This window comes from Fonsecaea monophora (genome assembly GCF_001642475.1).
Source record: "Fonsecaea monophora strain CBS 269.37 chromosome Unknown Scaff12, whole genome shotgun sequence".
Taxonomy (NCBI): domain Eukaryota; kingdom Fungi; phylum Ascomycota; class Eurotiomycetes; order Chaetothyriales; family Herpotrichiellaceae; genus Fonsecaea; species Fonsecaea monophora.
In genome coordinates this window covers 102,793-120,300 of record NW_019173943.1, presented here as the reverse complement: position 1 = coordinate 120,300, position 17,508 = coordinate 102,793, and the positions used below count along the sequence as shown (strand labels likewise).

At 52.7% G+C, this 17,508-nt stretch overlaps 6 protein-coding genes across 6 annotated transcripts; 4 read left to right on the top strand and 2 right to left on the bottom strand.

Moving 5' to 3' along the window:
* Positions 1 to 405: 405 nt before the first annotated feature.
* AYO21_02647 (hypothetical protein) lies at positions 406 to 1,344 on the top strand (the record flags this gene model as incomplete). The annotated part of the gene is made up of 1 exon (XM_022652624.1): positions 406 to 1,344. One exon carries the CDS (start codon positions 406 to 408, stop codon positions 1,342 to 1,344), a length of 939 nt encoding a protein of 312 aa, XP_022514980.1.
* A 923-nt stretch (positions 1,345 to 2,267) lies between these two features.
* On the bottom strand, positions 2,268 to 4,493 carry AYO21_02646 (hypothetical protein; the record flags this gene model as incomplete). Its single annotated transcript, XM_022652623.1, has 3 exons — positions 2,268 to 3,074; positions 3,133 to 3,710; positions 3,812 to 4,493. 3 exons carry the CDS (start codon positions 4,491 to 4,493, stop codon positions 2,268 to 2,270), a joined length of 2,067 nt encoding a protein of 688 aa, XP_022514979.1.
* Positions 4,494 to 4,927: 434 nt separating this feature from the next.
* AYO21_02645 (hypothetical protein) lies at positions 4,928 to 6,898 on the top strand (the record flags this gene model as incomplete). Its single annotated transcript, XM_022652622.1, has 1 exon — positions 4,928 to 6,898. One exon carries the CDS (start codon positions 4,928 to 4,930, stop codon positions 6,896 to 6,898), a length of 1,971 nt encoding a protein of 656 aa, XP_022514978.1.
* Positions 6,899 to 7,254: 356 nt separating this feature from the next.
* AYO21_02644 (hypothetical protein) lies at positions 7,255 to 8,925 on the bottom strand (the record flags this gene model as incomplete). The annotated part of the gene is made up of 1 exon (XM_022652621.1): positions 7,255 to 8,925. One exon carries the CDS (start codon positions 8,923 to 8,925, stop codon positions 7,255 to 7,257), a length of 1,671 nt encoding a protein of 556 aa, XP_022514977.1.
* A 750-nt stretch (positions 8,926 to 9,675) lies between these two features.
* On the top strand, positions 9,676 to 11,074 carry AYO21_02643 (hypothetical protein; the record flags this gene model as incomplete). Its single annotated transcript, XM_022652620.1, has 2 exons — positions 9,676 to 10,326; positions 10,379 to 11,074. The coding sequence occupies 2 exons, from the start codon at positions 9,676 to 9,678 to the stop codon at positions 11,072 to 11,074; spliced, it is 1,347 nt and encodes a 448-aa protein (XP_022514976.1).
* A 1,199-nt stretch (positions 11,075 to 12,273) lies between these two features.
* AYO21_02642 (hypothetical protein) lies at positions 12,274 to 16,624 on the top strand (the record flags this gene model as incomplete). The annotated part of the gene is made up of 6 exons (XM_022652619.1): positions 12,274 to 12,804; positions 12,858 to 12,944; positions 13,010 to 13,478; positions 13,541 to 13,562; positions 13,634 to 14,075; positions 15,425 to 16,624. 6 exons carry the CDS (start codon positions 12,274 to 12,276, stop codon positions 16,622 to 16,624), a joined length of 2,751 nt encoding a protein of 916 aa, XP_022514975.1.
* Between the last annotated feature and the right edge of the window lie 884 nt (positions 16,625 to 17,508).

Sequence of the window (17,508 nt, the reverse complement as noted above, 5' to 3'; positions counted from 1 at the left end):
GTTATTCCCTGTCACCAACCCACAGTCTCGGTGCTGCGAATGCAAGAGAATTGTGGTTCTCGAGTATCAAGCTGTGGATATGCATCCCAAAGACTGGGTCGTGGCAATGGCAAAGGGAAGAGGAGGAAAAGTCTGAATTATTTTGACTTCTCGATATATATGAAAGCCTTCTCTCTCTCCCTCTTCCTGGCCTTTTCTCCCTTACTATCTCAACATTGACCGTGCCCTTTCCCCTCTTTTCGCAATTTCACAGTATAGCAGGCAGGTCCTGCTGCCACTTCGCTTTCATTTCGCTCACAAGAGCTTTTTGCATTCCTTTGGTCCCTCATCTGACCCGAGACTCTCACGCTCTCACGCTCTTAAGAGACAACAGGTTGTCCTTTCTTTTCGAATTTTAACACGACAATGGGCCGGTTCCTCATCTTTTCTTCTCTCAGCGTCTGCTTGTTGCTCTTGCCTGGTGTCCTTGCTGGCCTGGAACCACGGCACAACCTCCCATCGTTGGCACTCGCAGCGGGCCTCTTAGTCCCGAGTTTCTTTGCCCAAGGCAGCTCTGGCTATGTCTTGCCAGTGACTCCGTCGAGGCAGGAGTTGGCATGGAGACGTGACTCCCTTGTCCCGCGGAAGCACAGAGGCAACGGCCGCAATGGTAACGGCGGTGGCGACGGTGCCGCTGCTGCTGCTGCCGGTGCCAATGGGACTGATACTCAAGCTACCGCTGATGCTGTTGCTGCCAACGGGACAGATACTCAAGTTACCGTTGATGCCGCTGCTGCCTGCATGGCTGCGGCCATGGAAGCTGCAGTCAATCAGACCGGTGTGGCCAACGTCACCGAGGCTGTGGCTGCGAGCAACACCACCATGTCCGCGATCGCGAGCGCCTGTGCCGGCAACTCGACGGACCTAGTCCAGGCAGTGTCTGCGGCGACCAACGTGACGGCAGCGACAGCCAACGTCACGAGCGACGCAGCCGCAAGCAACGCCACAGTCGATGCTACAGACTCGGCAAGCAACTCCTCGTCGACTGATGCCGGGACCGGCAACAACAATGGCAACGGCAACGGCAACGGCAACGGCAACGGCAACGGTAACGGTAGCGGCAGAGGTCAAGGCAGAACCAGCAATAGCGACAACGGGAACGGCAACAGCAATAGCAACAATAACAACAACAACAACCCCATCACCGAAGCCATCGACGACGCACTGCAACTCATCGACTCCATCGTCAACAAGCGCAGCGCCGCCGCCATCGCCTCCAGCGAGAAAACCAAGCGCGACACCAAATACCGTGAAAGCGTGGTGCGCAAGAAATGGGCCGCCGGCCTCGACGAGAGGGCGTTTTGAGTGGGCAATTTTCCATGCATGTCCCTGCCCTGCCATCCAGGTATACATACATACGTACATACCTTTGTAGGGTGGGTACAGCGTGTCGTAACGAATCCCCACAGATAGGTGGGAGACTGGGTATCAAGGAAGAGATCGGGGTATTTGAATCCTGAGACCTGGGGAGAAAAAGAGGAGACTACAAATCATTTTGTGAAATCATCATCACAAGGTGGTGCTGCACACTCATTCAGTCGAGCGAACAAAGAATGGCATCAATGTATCAGTATCGAACAGAGGGAAAGGGATTGGATTGGATTGACAAAAAACGAAATGGGCGGGAAAAAGGTCTTGCCAAACTGAAATGAAAGGAAATGAAATAACATGCAATGACATAGGAATGGGGGAAATGTACCCAGAACCAAAAACCCAAAAAGCAAGATAGACTCCAGAGAGGTCGGAAAGGCAGGGAGGGAACGACAAATCCATAGACCCGACGAAAAAGAAAGTTTGTACGAACAGGGACCAGATGATCAAGTGAATCATTTCTTGTTTGGCGAGGTCCATAGGAAGCTCGTCTTAGTCCTTGTCACCAGCTTGCCTAGTACAATTGTGTGTGCCATGTGGAATCTCCATGAATCTTGGGCTCTGCCCTGATGGGAATATCATTGCAGAGAATCTCACCGAATAGCTCTTCGTATCCTTTCCTTTTGTCTGTGTCCATGCATCGGGGTATGTCTGTATCCATGAATGCATCCCTGGGAACGTTGAAAGCTGTTGAAGCAGTGACTGAAGAAACATGAACGACCCCTTCGCTATGCAAACCATGATTATTCGCTTGTCGCGCAGCTGGTGAAACAGGACGAGTGTGGTATCGACCTCCGGTACCAAGTTGCCAATCTCGGTCTTGGTCCGTCCCATACCGGTATCATCGAACCGAATCCTCAATTAATGGTGACTCGCAAAAGGTATCGTAGCCGGATCTGAGCCACGTCGTAGACGATGTATTCGTTGTACAAAAGTTGTGCACAAGGCTCGTTAGTTGGACTGGGCGGATAATTGACAACATCAGGCATCTTCACTCCTTTCAGGCTCGGATGCACGCAGCTAGCATCCTTCCAGACACGAGGGCTGGTTCGACCAACACCCCAGGTGGAAAGGTGGCCATACAACTTGACACGATCCTCGGCATTGTAATCGGCCTGCGTGAGTTTGAGAGAGGGGTTTCCCAGTTCAGCCTCGCAAAGCAGGAGTAACCCAGTTCCCGCACTGTTGTATGTTGCACAATAGCCAGCGCTCTTTGAGCTCATATCTGCAAGATACACTCCTTTGCCAAACATGTACCCTGATACAGGGGCTTCTGGTGGTGCAATCCGCAGGCCTTGACTGAGGATGCCACCAAAGTTGGTGACACGGGATCCATGCCAGAGCAAGCGGCGGTCACTCCTTGACCCGAGATATGCGTATTGAGAGTTGTCAAGTCGGTCACTTTCGCCGTCGCGCTCGATGCGGAAGATATCCTGCACCCCGTATCTAACAGCATGGGTGCTGCCAGTCGACAGGTTCAGGTAGTTGAAGATCTCGGTGAATTCTTGACTGTCCTGATCCAAAGGGATCATCTCTTTCATGCCCAGTCCCTGGTATTGCCGATCCAGCATATGGAGAGTCCTATGTTCCTCGATTGCAGCGGATTGCATAATCTCGTTGGCCAGTTGCATGTCTGTCAATGTCTCGAGGAGTTGAATTTCTCTCTGCATCACGGTTAGCTCGAGGACGAGTATGGCAGTGATGACGGTCACGCCCAAGTACCTTAATGGAATCCATATTCTTGAGAACGGGTAACTGACGGCGGCCAACGACATGCGGAACAAGTGAGAAGTACCGATTGCTTCTGTCCAGGACAGCTTGAAACGCTTCTTCTCCCATACCGGCGGCGACAGATGGGTCCGCAACAAGCAATGCCAGCTCTTTCAGAACTTCATACCCCTTAAGAAGAGTCTTCTTGCTCAACTTCCCAAGAGGCATCTTGTTGGCATCGTAGTCAAAGTCGGCCATGGTATTTTTGAAATACTGCATGTTGAAGATGAGCTCCATCAGGCGTTGGACCGGTGGCATGAGTTTGCTCGCGGCAAAGACCTTTTCTCTCACAGCAACTTCACCTTTCCGGCTCGCTTCCACGGGTTGTTTCTCAACTTCGTCCTCCGACTCTGCGTAGTTGATTTCAAGATATGCATACTTGCCCTTCCGAGACGGCGTATCCCTATTTTCCCATGTGAGACCGGCCTTCTCTTTGAATTTGATCCGAAAATACGAAAGAGCGTCGTCAAGGGTGCCGTCACCTAGCATCTTGCTCTGGCCGCCCTCACCCACACGACCCCAGCGTGTCCCTATATTTTGTCAGAGTTCAGGGTCTGTATCATCCATACAAACCTTTGAGGCGTTCGAGGGAGGCTCTAAATACTCATGTAAACTAGCCGAGAAAACTTACAGGTGTAGAAACGAGTGGATTGTCTCAAGAGCTGAACTCTATAGAACTTGTTGTTGTTCACTTTTGCGTCAGACTTGTTCAGAGTGGCATCGTATATCACGCCGCTGTCGTCCACATGCACAGCATAGTTGTGAGCGGAGGAGACGAACTGATCCACTGGAACTTTAATCGCCTTGGGTGCTGTGGGGATCGGTGATTGAGCTGCTTTGGCAGGCTTGGATTTCTTTGTCGGCACCGGGTTATCCTCGTCGTCGTCATCTTTCCGTGAGCGCTTTGATGACCTGGCAGCTGTCTTCTGAGAGGCTTGCGCACCGTTATCATTCACTGTACCGTCATCATCTGCAGGCGAGCTCTCCAGAAGATATTGTTCGACGTCTACCGGAGCACTCGAAGCTAGAGACGCTGCGAGCCACTCGTAAGAGACGATGAGAGTGTCAGGATTCTTTTGAGCCTGGGCGATACGATCAAGCTTCTTGCCAAATTGAACGTGAGTGGTGATGAGGTGCGTACACTCTCCCGGCCTCGGTGTGTAGAAACCGCCGCAGTTGGAGATGTCAGTCTTCAGTTGCGCAACACTCTTGTTCGAGAGTTCAGGGTGTGCGCTGGGGGTGTAAGAGGCGAAGCTGACGATGACACCGTCTAAAGAGGGCACAGCAGGTTGAGGAGGCTTGATTCGAACCATCCTTGCTCGAGGAGTAGGATTCAGAGAGGTTGCGAGAGTTTACGATGTGAGAGTGACAGACCTTTCTGATTTATGACATTTTAAGGAGATAGGGCAGCTCCGGTTCAGAGCAAGAAGCGTAACAAGGGAAAGGCAGCAGCTTGGCCTTTCACAGGCAGTTGCTTGGGTCCTTGGGTGAGTGGATGTTTGGTGTGGATGTGCAGGTGAGAAACGGGCAAAGCTTCAGGCTTCAATTTCACTCGCCGCGTCGGGGGCCAAAACTCAAAGTTGCACGTGGCGGATTGACGCGAGACCACGTGATGCAAGCACCTATGACGTCTTTGGGGACTGCGCAGAAGTTACAGGCAGAGATTCTCATGTAAAGGAAGGATCTGTGTAGATACATAGCACAAAAAGAACAGCCTCAGCGCTGGGACCATTGGTTGGAGTGCAGAATGGCTGACAAGGCCCATTCCGATACAAACCCTCTCTTGCGCCGTCCTTTGTACATCTACGACCTTCCGCCAGAACTGCTGCTTACCTTGACTCAAGCGGGACAGGTACAGGAGCAGTCGCAGCCACAGACACAGCCACAAAACCCAGTCCCAGAGTCAATACCTACAGGTCGAGAGAGCAGTCCTACCGAAGATGGCATTGCGGCCCCAACATCATGTGCACTCTGTAGAGTTTCCTTCGACAATGTCCAAGACCAGCGACTGCATGTCAAGTCGGATTTCCACAGATACAACCTCAAACTCACCATAAAACAACTCCCTCCGGTGGATGAGGCCACTTTCATTAAACTGATCGGTGATCTGGACGAGTCACTCTCGGGATCAGACTCGGAGGGCTCTGACGAGGAAGATGAGGACGAGGCCAAAGGTGGAGACAGCACACTAACTGCTCTGCTCAGACGCCAGGCTAGGATATCTCATCAGCAGCTCACCGACGCCACTGAAGACTCCAAAAAGCGTTCATTTGGTAGTGCACCGCTGTTATGGCTAACAACTCCAAAACTTGGAAACGATATCGGGTTAGGCGTCTATCGAGCCATCCTATCAGCCGAGGAGCAAGACCAGGCATCCACCTCTCTTGTGGACATTCTCAAAAAGAAGCAGCTCAAACCGACAGTTGCCAAACACAGTGGGAAGTCGCAAGGAGACTCATCACAAGCGACGGGAACCGATCCCCATTTTTTCCTTTGCATGATCGGGGGCGGTCACTTCGCTGCTATGGTCATCTCATTGGTACCAGAACTGAGAAAAGGCCCTGGTGGCATCGAGGAGCGTCACCCAGTCGTTAAGGCCCACAAGACCTTTCACCGATATACCACGAGGCGGAAACAAGGTGGCTCTCAATCCGCAAACGACAACGCGAAAGGAAACGCCCACTCAGCGGGTTCATCCATCCGCAGATACAATGAGATGGCCTTGGAAGCGGACGTCAGAGCAGTGTTGTCAGAATGGAAAGGCATGATCGACTCCGCCGAGTTGCTCTTCATCCGAGCTACCGGAAGCACCAATAGGAGGACTTTGTTCGGCCCCTACGACGGTCAAGTCTTGAGAAGCAACGACAAGAGGATACGTGGGTTCCCATTCAGCACACGTCGGGCCACTCAAGGCGAGCTTTTGCGTTCGTTTCAAGAGCTCACTAGACTGAAGGTGGGGAAACTTGTTGAGCCGATCGCTGAGAAGAATATATCCGAGCAAGCTGCAGCGAAAGAGTCGAAACCGAAAACCCAAGCACCGAAGCGTAGCAAGGAAGAGGAAACCGCTCAGTTTCATACTTCTCAGCTGCAAGCCCTTATACGGCGTTCAAAGGCACCTGGAGTCCTACTCTATCTAACCAAGAACGAACTATCCCCAGATTTCACCTTTTACCCTCCTGCCGACCACCATCACGCGCCTACTCCACTCCACCTCTCCGCATCAACAAATTCACCGGCATTGGTTCTAGCCCTCCTGACCAAGGCTCAAGCCGATCCTACTATAAAGAACGGCGACGGCAAGACAGCATATGAAATCGCAGGCGACACCAAAACTAGAGACGCCTTCCGCATCGCTCGACACCAGCTTGGAGAAAAGGCCTTTGACTGGTCCGCGGCGCATGTCGCCTCACCTCTTTCGCAAGAAGAATCCGATGCAAAGGCGGCACAGGAGAAGGCAGCCTCTGACGCGGCAGAGGCGCAGCGCAGAAAAGCCGGCCTCGAACATCTCCGACTGGAAGAGGAGAAGCGTAACGCGAAAATGATCGAGAAGAAAGCCGGGGCAGGCAAGACGCTCGCAGCCGCAGTGGAGAAGACCGGGGCGGATAAGAGAGAGGAAGAGGTGCGTGGACTGACACCCGAGATGCGCATGAGGCTGGAGAGGGAACGAAGGGCAAGGGCGGCCGAAGAGCGGATCAAGCGCATGCAGGGAGCGGGCTGAACGGTGCGTGGGCCAAGAGATGATTGAAAACTATCGGCGGTGCTTCAAACACGGGAATATTTCTCAGATGACAGACAGCCTTTGTTTCCCCTGCAATAGAATTTATTGGGGCTGAAAAGTTTGAAGCAAAGGTCATTCAATTCTCCATCGATCCCCTTGCGGGCGACCTCCTCCCATGGCCAAAGGATAAATCTCATTTACTTGCTTGGGTTATCTTCTCTATCTCATCGCGGCGCATAAAGTATCTACGGTTCCCAAACTCACCATGCCACGCCCTCCCACTCGACCTCTTCCCACGAAACTACCCTGCGTCCCTCCTCCTGCTGTCTACGACACCACCCGTTCACCCAACACGTCTAGACCACAATCTCGTGCTCCTTGAACAAGGGGAAGTGCGTCACAAGATATTCCTTGGCCTCTTGGTAGTGTCGCTCCAGGACTTCCCTGTGGCGGTCGCTCCGGATGGTGATGTCGCACTTGTAGGGGTTGGGCCGGATGTTGAAGCCGTCGGTGTAGTCGTACGTGTCGTACACGTAGCCCTTGGTCGGGCGGATGTCGAAGCACCACAGCAGACATGCCAGGGCGATATACAGGTTATTTGAGGCCAGGTCGGCGCCGGGGCAGATGCGACGACCCCAGCCGAACGTCGAGTGGCCGGATTTTGAGGGGTGGGGAGCGCCGCGTTCCAGTGGCGTGGACGCGAGGTACTCCTTGGGCAGGTAGCCCAGTGATGCTGGGTCCTCGGCGTCGAGGAAGCGAAGCGGGTTGAAGTGGTCGGCGTTCGGGTAGTACTGCTCGTTGCGGTTGATGGCCCAGCTGTTCCCGAGGATGTTGGTGCCTTTGGGGATGTAATACCCGTTGTAGTTGTCCGGTTCGGTGCTCGCGTGCGGTGTCCCGCCGAGAACGGCGACTGGACGCCAGCGAAGGGCCTCCTTGGCAATGGCTCTGATGTACGGCAGGGAGGCTTCGTCCGTGTAGCCTGGCAGGCGGTCTTGACCGATCACCGCATCGAGCTCGGCGTGCGCTGCCGCGAGGACTTCTTGGTGGGTTATGATGCCCAGGATGGCGGAGGAAAGAGTAGACGAGGTGGTGTCTGCGCCAGCCCCAAACACCGAGGCAGGCAAACTGGCAAAGTCCCTCTCACGCAGCAGGGCGAACGCCGAAGGGTCTGCGGCGCGGTTTTCCAGGAGCTGCTTCGCCAGACTGTTGGGGAGCGGTGGAGCACCGGGCATCTTTGCGTTTTCGATATCCTCGCGGACGTAGTTGAGCAATTGGGCGTTTGCCTCCTGTTCCTCTCTTCCCCAGGATTTGATCTCGCGTTTCCACGGTGCCAAAGCATCGGGGACATGTTTGAGGAAGGGCAATGACTCGACGAGGTACCGACCGGGGACGTTGAGGGAAGCACTCCAATGCATGATCTTCATCCGTTGGCGTATGATAGGTGATTGCATACTGTCGATGCGGTGTCCGTAGGCGATGGTGAAGACGATCGAAGCCGTGAAGCGGTTCAGAAGATTGTCCAGGTCATCCGGCTGCTCGAGGAGATGGTGACAGAGACGTGCGGCTTCGGCCTCCTGGACAGGTTTATAGTGTTGCAGCGCTTTCTGAGTGAGCACGCTGTGCAGGGCTTTCCGACGCACGGACCAGTCCTTGCCGTACGGTTGCACGAGGATGCTGCTCATGTCCCAGAAGATCTCGCCCATGGTGACGAAACGGGGTCGTGAGCTGTACTTGTGGGAGCGCTTCTCGAGCAAGTCGACAGCCACATTGGGATCGGAAATGATCACAGTTGGACGTCGGCCGAACCACAGGGTGTAGATTGGTCCGTACTTCCTCGACCATTCCTGGAACTGAATCCACGGATACTTGGCTGGAATGTCGAATTTGTTGCCAATGAGCGGTAGAGGCTGAGGGCCCGGAGGCATTCGCTTCCAGAGTATGACATCGTGGATCACAACACCAAGCACGCCCAGGAACAATAGCCCCGTCACGGCCGACCAGATGTAGAAGATGGTAGACCAGCTCATCGTTACTGGCAGTCTGGCAGCACCAGTGGTGGTATGTATCTCACTTCAATCCCTGTCAGATATACTCACTCGATCCTGGGCCTGCGTGACCGCCTATTGGATTCAGTAAAGCAGTAACAAACAACGAGAATCAAAACTCACAGCGGTAAAATAGTTCCTTCACGAATATTCCGTGGAGGGAGCACAGAAAGAGAGAATGCAGAAAATTGGGGAGGCACCGGAGCATCGCCGTCACCAACCGTTGTATCCCCCTCCACCGCTTCGGGATGCCAGGCTGCGCCTAACACACTTCTTCTAGGTTAATGGCACGCTCGTCATTGGCGGGAAAGAGACGTGCCACATCGACGGCGCCGTCTTTCGTGGAGAGAAGATTCGGCCTTCGTGGGGCGGCAATGCTTGTGCGGAGAAGGCCCATCGCTCGCCAGAGCCCGGCTATGGTCGAGATCTTCGGCAGTTGATGAGTGCTGACAGGGCACCGGAAAACCCCATCTCAAACTTCCATTGTCGACATGCCGTGCATCAATTCCCGATTTGGACAGTGGATGGTACTGGTGGCAATTCGCTTGTGGGAAAGCCATGGGGAGAGTCGATGAAGCCTGGGGCCGAGAGAACATGGGGGACCAGACATACAACAGCCTGCATCTAGCTGATCAGGAACCCTTTTGTGCCGACTCTACAGAAGGATCTCCTAGGTCTGATTTGTCATCTTCGTTCGTTAACAAAGCATTGAGGTAAAAACAGCATAGAAAGATGCCCAGCTTCGCAAGGCTACCGCCCTCCGGCATCAAGGTGATCATCGTGGGAGCTGGATTTGCTGGACTATGTGCGGCCATAGAATGTGATCGAAAGGGCCATTCTGTAATATTACTCGAGAGAGTACCTGAATTGAAGCCCTTGGGGGATATCATTAGCTTCTCATCAAACTCCGGTCACATCTTTGAACGATGGGAAGGTGTGGTTGACGAGCTTGAACCAATCAGCCACCATAGCGAAGGGCTCGACTTTTACGATTGGAAAGGCAATTTTGCTACGAGGCAAATATGGGATGTCGAGAAGCAATGGGGAAGACGCATCAATGGCCACCGGGGGGAGATCCATCATGTTGTCTTCCAGCATGCCAAAGCAAGGGGGATTGACATCCGACTCGGTCAACAAGTAACTGATTATTTTGAGACCGACACAGAAGCGGGTGTGCTCGTGAACGGCGAGAAGCTGGTGGCCGATTGTGTGTTTGCAGCCGAGGGTGTGAAGTCGGCGGGAAGGAAGATTGTGCTGGGGTTCGAAGATCGACCGAAACCCTCAGGATATGCTGTATATCGATCCTGGTTTTCATCTGATGATCTAGCCAAGAATGAGAGAACGAAGCATTTGGTGGTGAACGGCGATAGTCATTCTGGATGGGTAAGCAGGTTGCTCTTATACTCGGTGATTCCGTCTCTGACTTTCACTTCAGATTGGCGAGGACAAGCATTTCCTCGCTGCATCAATAAAGAATGGCACAGAGTTTAGCTGGGTTCTGACACACAAAGATGATGCGGACATTGATGAGGATTGGCAATTCCCTGGTGACAAGGAGGAAGTCAAGCGGAACTTGCAAGGCTGGGCCCCTATAGTCCACGACATCGTCGACGCCACCCCTCCAGATCGGCTCGTCGATTATAAACTGGTCTTTCGAGATCCATTGCCGACCTTCATCTCCCCCAAGGCTCGGATTGCACTGATCGGTGATGCTGCACACCCTTTTTTGCCAACATCAATCCAAGGAGCAAGCCAATCAATGGAGGATGGAGTGACTCTGGCTATCACACTCGAGAAGAGCGGCAAAGACAATGTTCCTCGGGCCATTCGTGCCTATGAAGCCATCCGATATGAGCGTGTCCACCGGGCGCAGAAGACTGGTATTACGACGCGAGAGCAGTGGCACAAGGCTGACTGGGACAAAATCTGGAAGGATGTCAAGTCTCTGCACTTGAAGCGCGAGGCGTGGCTCTTGGATTTTGACGCAGAGAAACATGCGTATGAGGTTGTTAACGATGTGCTGAAGAAGCTGGATCGAGGCGTGTCGGTCAAGAGTGACAGCGTGTCAGAGGCATTGGCTTCGAATGGAGTGCAGACGATGCTTGCTCAAGAGATTGACCAGCTGGCATAGAGGATGTGACGCAAGCAGCAGCGGCAGTAGTAAAAGCAGTAGTGTTAACCATGTATTGTGAGCGAAGGAACAAGTACGAGTAAATATGATTGAGTCGGGCAATTCCCGCAGGCAGATGCTCGATGCGGCTCTTCTCACTTTGTCCACCCAAGTCTTATTCTGACTTCTTGATTGTCACTCTTCTACTATTGCAACCATCTGCGCTTTACATATTGCTTCTGCTGCTATCTGCTAGGTCTCCCTACAACTACCTTCTGAATGACTCATCTACAGAGGAAAATGTTGCTGTCGACGCAGATCGTGTATTTTGGAGCCGCCAAATTGGTCTTCAGCTCTATACCACCCCTTACCTGACGCACATCCTCCAGGCAAGGAGAATGAATCGCTGTCGAACAAAAGCACGTGCCAATGTGCGGTCAGTGTTGGAGGGAGCGCTACAAAGGCACCTACACTAAACTCAAGCTACATTCCCGCCTATGTTCTAAAGGCAGAAATGCCTGGGATGCGCGGCCGACACGAAGCTGAGATGTGCCTCCACACTTCCAGAGGCAGCTCAACTGCCGGAATATTGTCGCAACAAAGACGTCCTCGGAAAACTAAGTGTCGCTGTCGTGAAAAAGAGATGGAATTCCACCCAAGTCATACAAGAGTGATGGACGACAGTGCACCATCCGATGATGAACCCCACCATACCCCAGTTGGTCGAGCTGGGGTAGATGCAAGTCCTAATGCGTCCACTGCGTCTTGATCAATCAAAGTACGCCAGAGTGCACCGCCGATCCCAATGTTGACCTGGCATATGCCTGGCACCCCTCTTGAATGCTCGTCAGTGGGAGTATTCCGGTATCCCCTGCTATTCCCTTTCTCGATATTGCTGTGGTGCACTCTTGAATTGAGACGATTTAGGTGCATGAGAAAGGCTTGATGCCACTAACCTTCTATGCACCACTTCCAGTCCCCTCGCCTCGTGTCTATTGGTGTGTTACACCGTGGGACGGTCAGTCTTCGCCTGTTTCTCTCATATGTGCAGAAAGTTGCAGGAAATCCGACGCCATCATAACAACCTTTGCGCCCAAAAGTGCGGAGGGTTTTCGGACATCGTCCAGTATTTAAGCTGAGCTCGCCCAAGGGTAGAGAGAAGTCTTTTCCTCCCAGCCTTGCCACTGGCATTCACATCGATAGCGTCATTTTTTTTCAACATGCCGTTCGGAATCCTCGACTGCAAAAAACTGGAAAATGTGCCTGGCACATCTTTCATGAGCGATCAGGATGACCTACCACCGGAGTACGCAGAGGTCCCGCGAGAGCTGTTGAAGCATGGCAAGGGCAGGTTTTCAAATATCATCTTGATTCCTCAACCGTCGGACTCTCCCAACGATCCCCTGAATTGGCCACAATGGAAGAAGGAAATGATTCTCCTCATCGTTTCACTCTCCGCTGCCGTCGTGGGCGCGTTCGGCCCCATGTTGAGTCCTGGTTTCGTGGAGATCTCGGCTCAACTTCACATCACCGTTGAAATCCTGTCCCAGGCTACCGCGTGGTTGATCCTCACCATCGGACTCGGACTGTTCTTGACCAATCCTCTGGCCAAGATATATGGGAAGAGGCCAATCTATATTCTTGCGAGCTGCATCATGTTCGCTTGTTCTGTTTGGGGTGCAAAGGCTGGCAATTATAGCAGCTTTCTAGCTTCCAGGGTCATCAGTGGCGTGGGAATGGCGCCGTATGAGGTATTCGAGACGCAACACTGGGATGCGAATTGTGCTAATCGCGTTAAACATAGGTCCTTGTCCAATGTACAATTGGTGACCTTTACTTTGTTCATGAAAGGGCTACCCGAATCGCAGTGTGGAATTTGTTTCTCCTGACAGTATGTCTCGATGAATACCAACATATCTGTCTTCCCAAAGGTGTTGTGGACTGACCCGACGTCAGGGAATCTCTGGTGGCGCCTTAGTTGCTGGATACATAATCGAATATGACGGGTACCAGTGGACCTTCGGAGTATGCGCCATCATGTTCGGTGTGCTCATGTTCGCTGTATTCTTTCTTGTCCCCGAGACCACGTATCGCCGAGACGCTGTCGTGGTGGTACCGGTGGCAGATACCGTCGACACTGACCCCGAGAAGCCGGGTGTGCAACATGTCCACATGAAGTTGGGACACGAACATGACATCTCTCAAGCTCGTGGAGAGAAGGACAAACATCTGTCTTACACAGTCACACGTGGTTCGAACGAACCCAAGATGTCGTTCTCGCGGTCGCTGAGGGTTTTCACTGGCCGATATAGCTATGCCCCGATCTACAAGATCTTTACCCGGCCGGTGTTGCTCTTCTTCTATCCGGCGGTATTTTGGGGTTTCCTCATGTATGGCACCACCTTGACTTGGATTGTGGTATTCTGTAAGTGCTTGGCTTGGTTCAGACGTTTCTCAGATCGATCAAGGCTAATTCGTTATCTGCAGCTGTGGTCAATGGAGTGATATTGTGAGTTTCCCGCAGCTTTTCGTATTTCCGGACTCAGTCGACCCCTGACGAAGGCTGACCGAGATTTGCAGTGTCGCTCCGCCTTACAACTTCTCGGTGTCGCAAGTCGGGTTGATCAGCTTGTCGCCATTTATCTTGACGTTAATCGGAGAGGTCATCTCTGGACCCCTTAACGATGCAATTTGTCTCTACTTGACCAAGAAGAACAAAGGAATTTACGAACCTGAATTCCGACTGGTGCTCATCATCGTTGTCATCATCCTCGGCACGGTTGGATTCTTTGGTTTCGGGGCGACTGTGCATTACCAGACGCACTGGCTGGGACCAGTCTTGACATTTGGGTTTGCGAATATGAGCCTGGCCTTTGCATCGACCTGCGTCTTTGGTTACGTGATCGACTCCTACCCCAAGTTGAATGAGGAAGCATTCGTTGCAATCAACGCCCGGAATCTCTTGACCTTTGGCCTGACATACTTTGTCAACAATTGGCTAGCGCGAGATGGCCCCTTGGAGGTATTTTGCATTCTAGGAGCTCTCTTCTTGTTTGTTTGTCTCTTGACAATCCCTCTCTGGTGAGTTTTCGCATTGACAACGGACCTGGCAATATAGAAACTTCACAAGGCTGACTCTTGCACAGGATATATGGCAAGAGAATTCGATCTCGGATTGGTCGGACGGCCTGGCTTCAACGGTATATGAATGACGACTTCTAAGACCGGGGTGCTGGGGGCCACCTAGGATGACAAATAAATCTTCGCTACTGAAGACTTCCGTGGTGCCCGTGCCATGGGGCCATGGTGCTTAAGTGGCGCGGCTTTTCAGAAATTACCGAAAAGGGGTTCTTCGCAGCAACAACAATGACAATCCAACATCTCAACACCAAGCAATAATAAAATGGTCAAAGGGACCTTCCTCTTCGAGCCTTTGAGCAGAAATCTCCTTCGCTTTTTCCCTCGCGTGCGGCTTCAGTGCGCGTCGGACGTGGGCTGTGGCTGTATGCGCAGCCAATCATGCCGCAGCCGAGATATTTAGATGATGACCCTGTTCCACTCCGCCACGTTCGTGTGACGCCCACGGACGCCTTGGGAGGGACGGCGAAGATGCCCATGGGTGCAATCAGACTTGATCAGCGCCCAGAGTTTTCAGGCCTCCTCATGGGGGGCTGTTCGCTGCCAGCTGCCAGCCGCCTCGACCATCATTCTGGCTCTACTTGAGCGGTGTTGTGTCACGGATGTAGGAGTATACGAGGAGATAGGAGGGGCGTCTCTAGACTTGATGCTAGTGATCGCTGCAGCCCTAGATTATTATAGCAATGGAGCCTCCTACGCCTCCCTTCCAGAACCTCCACTGGTGAACCGTCGAGCCGTCTACCGGGTCCTTAGACATGTATTATTTAATCAAAAACCCGGCCTTAAGCAGGCATAGTCGCTTCACGAAACAATTCCCGCAGAATCCTGCTGAATGAACCATCTTGTCAGGGCCTGAGAAGCCAAAAGTCCGCCGGCCGCCACAAGCCCGTATTTGGTTTCCCGGATAGACTTCCATCCATTTCCCCTCCGCTACAAGGCCAGGGTTATTATTCGCCTCCAGCATATCCTGGGTTCGCGAGGGCGTGCGCTGGCCTTTTCCCGGTTCAGCTTCTTGTCAGCTTTGGAAAATTGGAACCTGGGGGAAGCGGTTGCCCTACTACTGCATAAACCCCCGTCACAGCTGGGCCTGCGCAATCTGACAACCTTCTGCCTGCGATTTCTTTGCAGCTTTGATTGTTGTTGAACCCAGACAGAAACTACATCCAAGACTTGTCCTCAAACAAACGCAGCCGTCGTCATCGTCTTCCGCGAATACCTTGACCTCACCTCTAGCCTCATACCGGTGCCTCGAGTGCGCCAACCGTCGCCATGATGAAAAAGAAATCTGTCTATACCAACATCACCCCGATTCCCTCGCATATCCCCCGTCAACTGGCCATTGACATGCTGCACAGTCATGGCGAGATTATCGAGCTGAACCCCCTCGTCACCGGCTACAAACCCATCAAAGCCCCTCAGAATGCGCCCGCCGATGAATTCTTCTCCACGTGGTACGAAATCAATGAGAGGATCCAGTACGTGCCAGGGATAGGAAGAGCGGGATCAGGCAAGATATCCTTCAAGGGCTGCTTCCATGATATGCCGTGGGGTCTACAGACACATGTCTACGCGCCCATGGGCGTAGACTTGCGCAACAAGTGGCAGATTCGGGGCAATCAACCAGGCGAGCCACCCGAGTCGAGAGAGCTGGGAAGCAATGCCCCTCCCGAGGGTCTTTATCTACGTGAGGACATTGAAATCAAATGTAACCCGGCCATGGTGTCGTTTGTCAAGAAGGAGATGAAGGCCGCCTCGAAGACCATGGTCGACCGCTTGGTGAAAAAGGCCGAACTGATCGACGCTGGCGTGCTGAGTGCCATGATGGAAGACGGCAAACTCAAGACGCTGAATCCTGCAGATCGCTCCCAGACATTCCAACAACAAGGCCATTATTCTCCGTCCATGCTCTCTCCCCTTCCGCAATCCGCTTTCCCTCAATCCCCGGCTGTCCCGGCGTTTCAACAGTCGGCATATGCAAGACAATCCATGTACGGCGCTCCCGGCCCACAATACTCACCAGCACCGCAGAGCCAGGGTCTGGCGATTGAAATGGAGGGAAGTACGCATTTCATCCAACCGCCACCGCCTCAGCAACATCAACAACTGCATCCCAACCGGTTCTCGTCGGCAGTCTCTGAACTGTCTGCCAGCTCTCCAAACCAAAGCGACTTCCCACACACTAGCAGCCAGTCAGACCGGCAAAGCTATGCCGAGTCTGTCAGTTCGATGCCGAGCTCTGTCGCCCACAACGGCATGGTCTCGCCTGGCATGGAAAAACGAGCATTCATGGCCGAATTACCAGCAGGCATGGCACATGCGCCCAACAGATCGCCTCGGAGCCCAGACCCAAACGCTATGTCAGCGCAAGCTCAACAGCAAATGGCACAACAACAGTACCGATACAACCCTCAGGACTACGCTCGGATGTCATGAGCGGAGACCTTGTGTATCGACGAGTTTCTTTTGTGACGATCTTTGGATAACTGTATATCGAAGGCGTTCTAAGTTTTGATCAACGAGCCTAGTCAGGCGGAAGACGACCTCGGGGAGCTTGATCACTTGATATCGACCAGGAGTCATGAGCAGCGACGAGGGATACCGCCTGCTCATGTTGCGCGAGCGATTGTCAAGTTACGTGGCCGAGGGTCGACAGGGCTATCTGCAGCCATTCCGCTAGACCTACAGATAGTCACCGCATGGCGTCTACCTACTCATGATCTAATACGAGACACTAGTCTCTCACTTTCAGACTTCTCAGCTCAGAGGAGCAGACAGTTCGACTGGAGTATCTGGTCAATACGGTCACTCACTTTATCTTTCGAGACGACTTACAGAAATGACTGCCCATCTGTCCTTTCTAGACCCCACAACCAATACCCCTCCCACGAAGGGAGTTTTGACGAAGTTGCTTGGGATATCCTTTTCTGAGTCGCGGCATGGCGGATGAAAGCGGTACTTATGTTGATATGGCACTTTGAGATAGCGACTTCTTTGCAATTTGGAGAAATGGAGTAACGAGAGCATGTCCGGGAATGTGATGTTGGGAATTGGGCTGATTTTGAGCCATATACCACTTGGACAAATCTAGATGCGTTGGAGTCTGGCAATGATTCCTCACCTGACCCTGTCATTACTCTTTCATGATAGTTGGTTCCTACACGCAGCCTTGTTGCAACCATCCCAATCTTGTTCAGCCTTGTCCCTCAGCCTTGTCCTTGGCAAGCCAACGAAACCCCTTGTCACGTGTCTCCTCGGTTAACCTCGGTTTTCCCTTTGCAACGACGTCGTCTTCACGACTGACTCGATTTCTGGCCTTG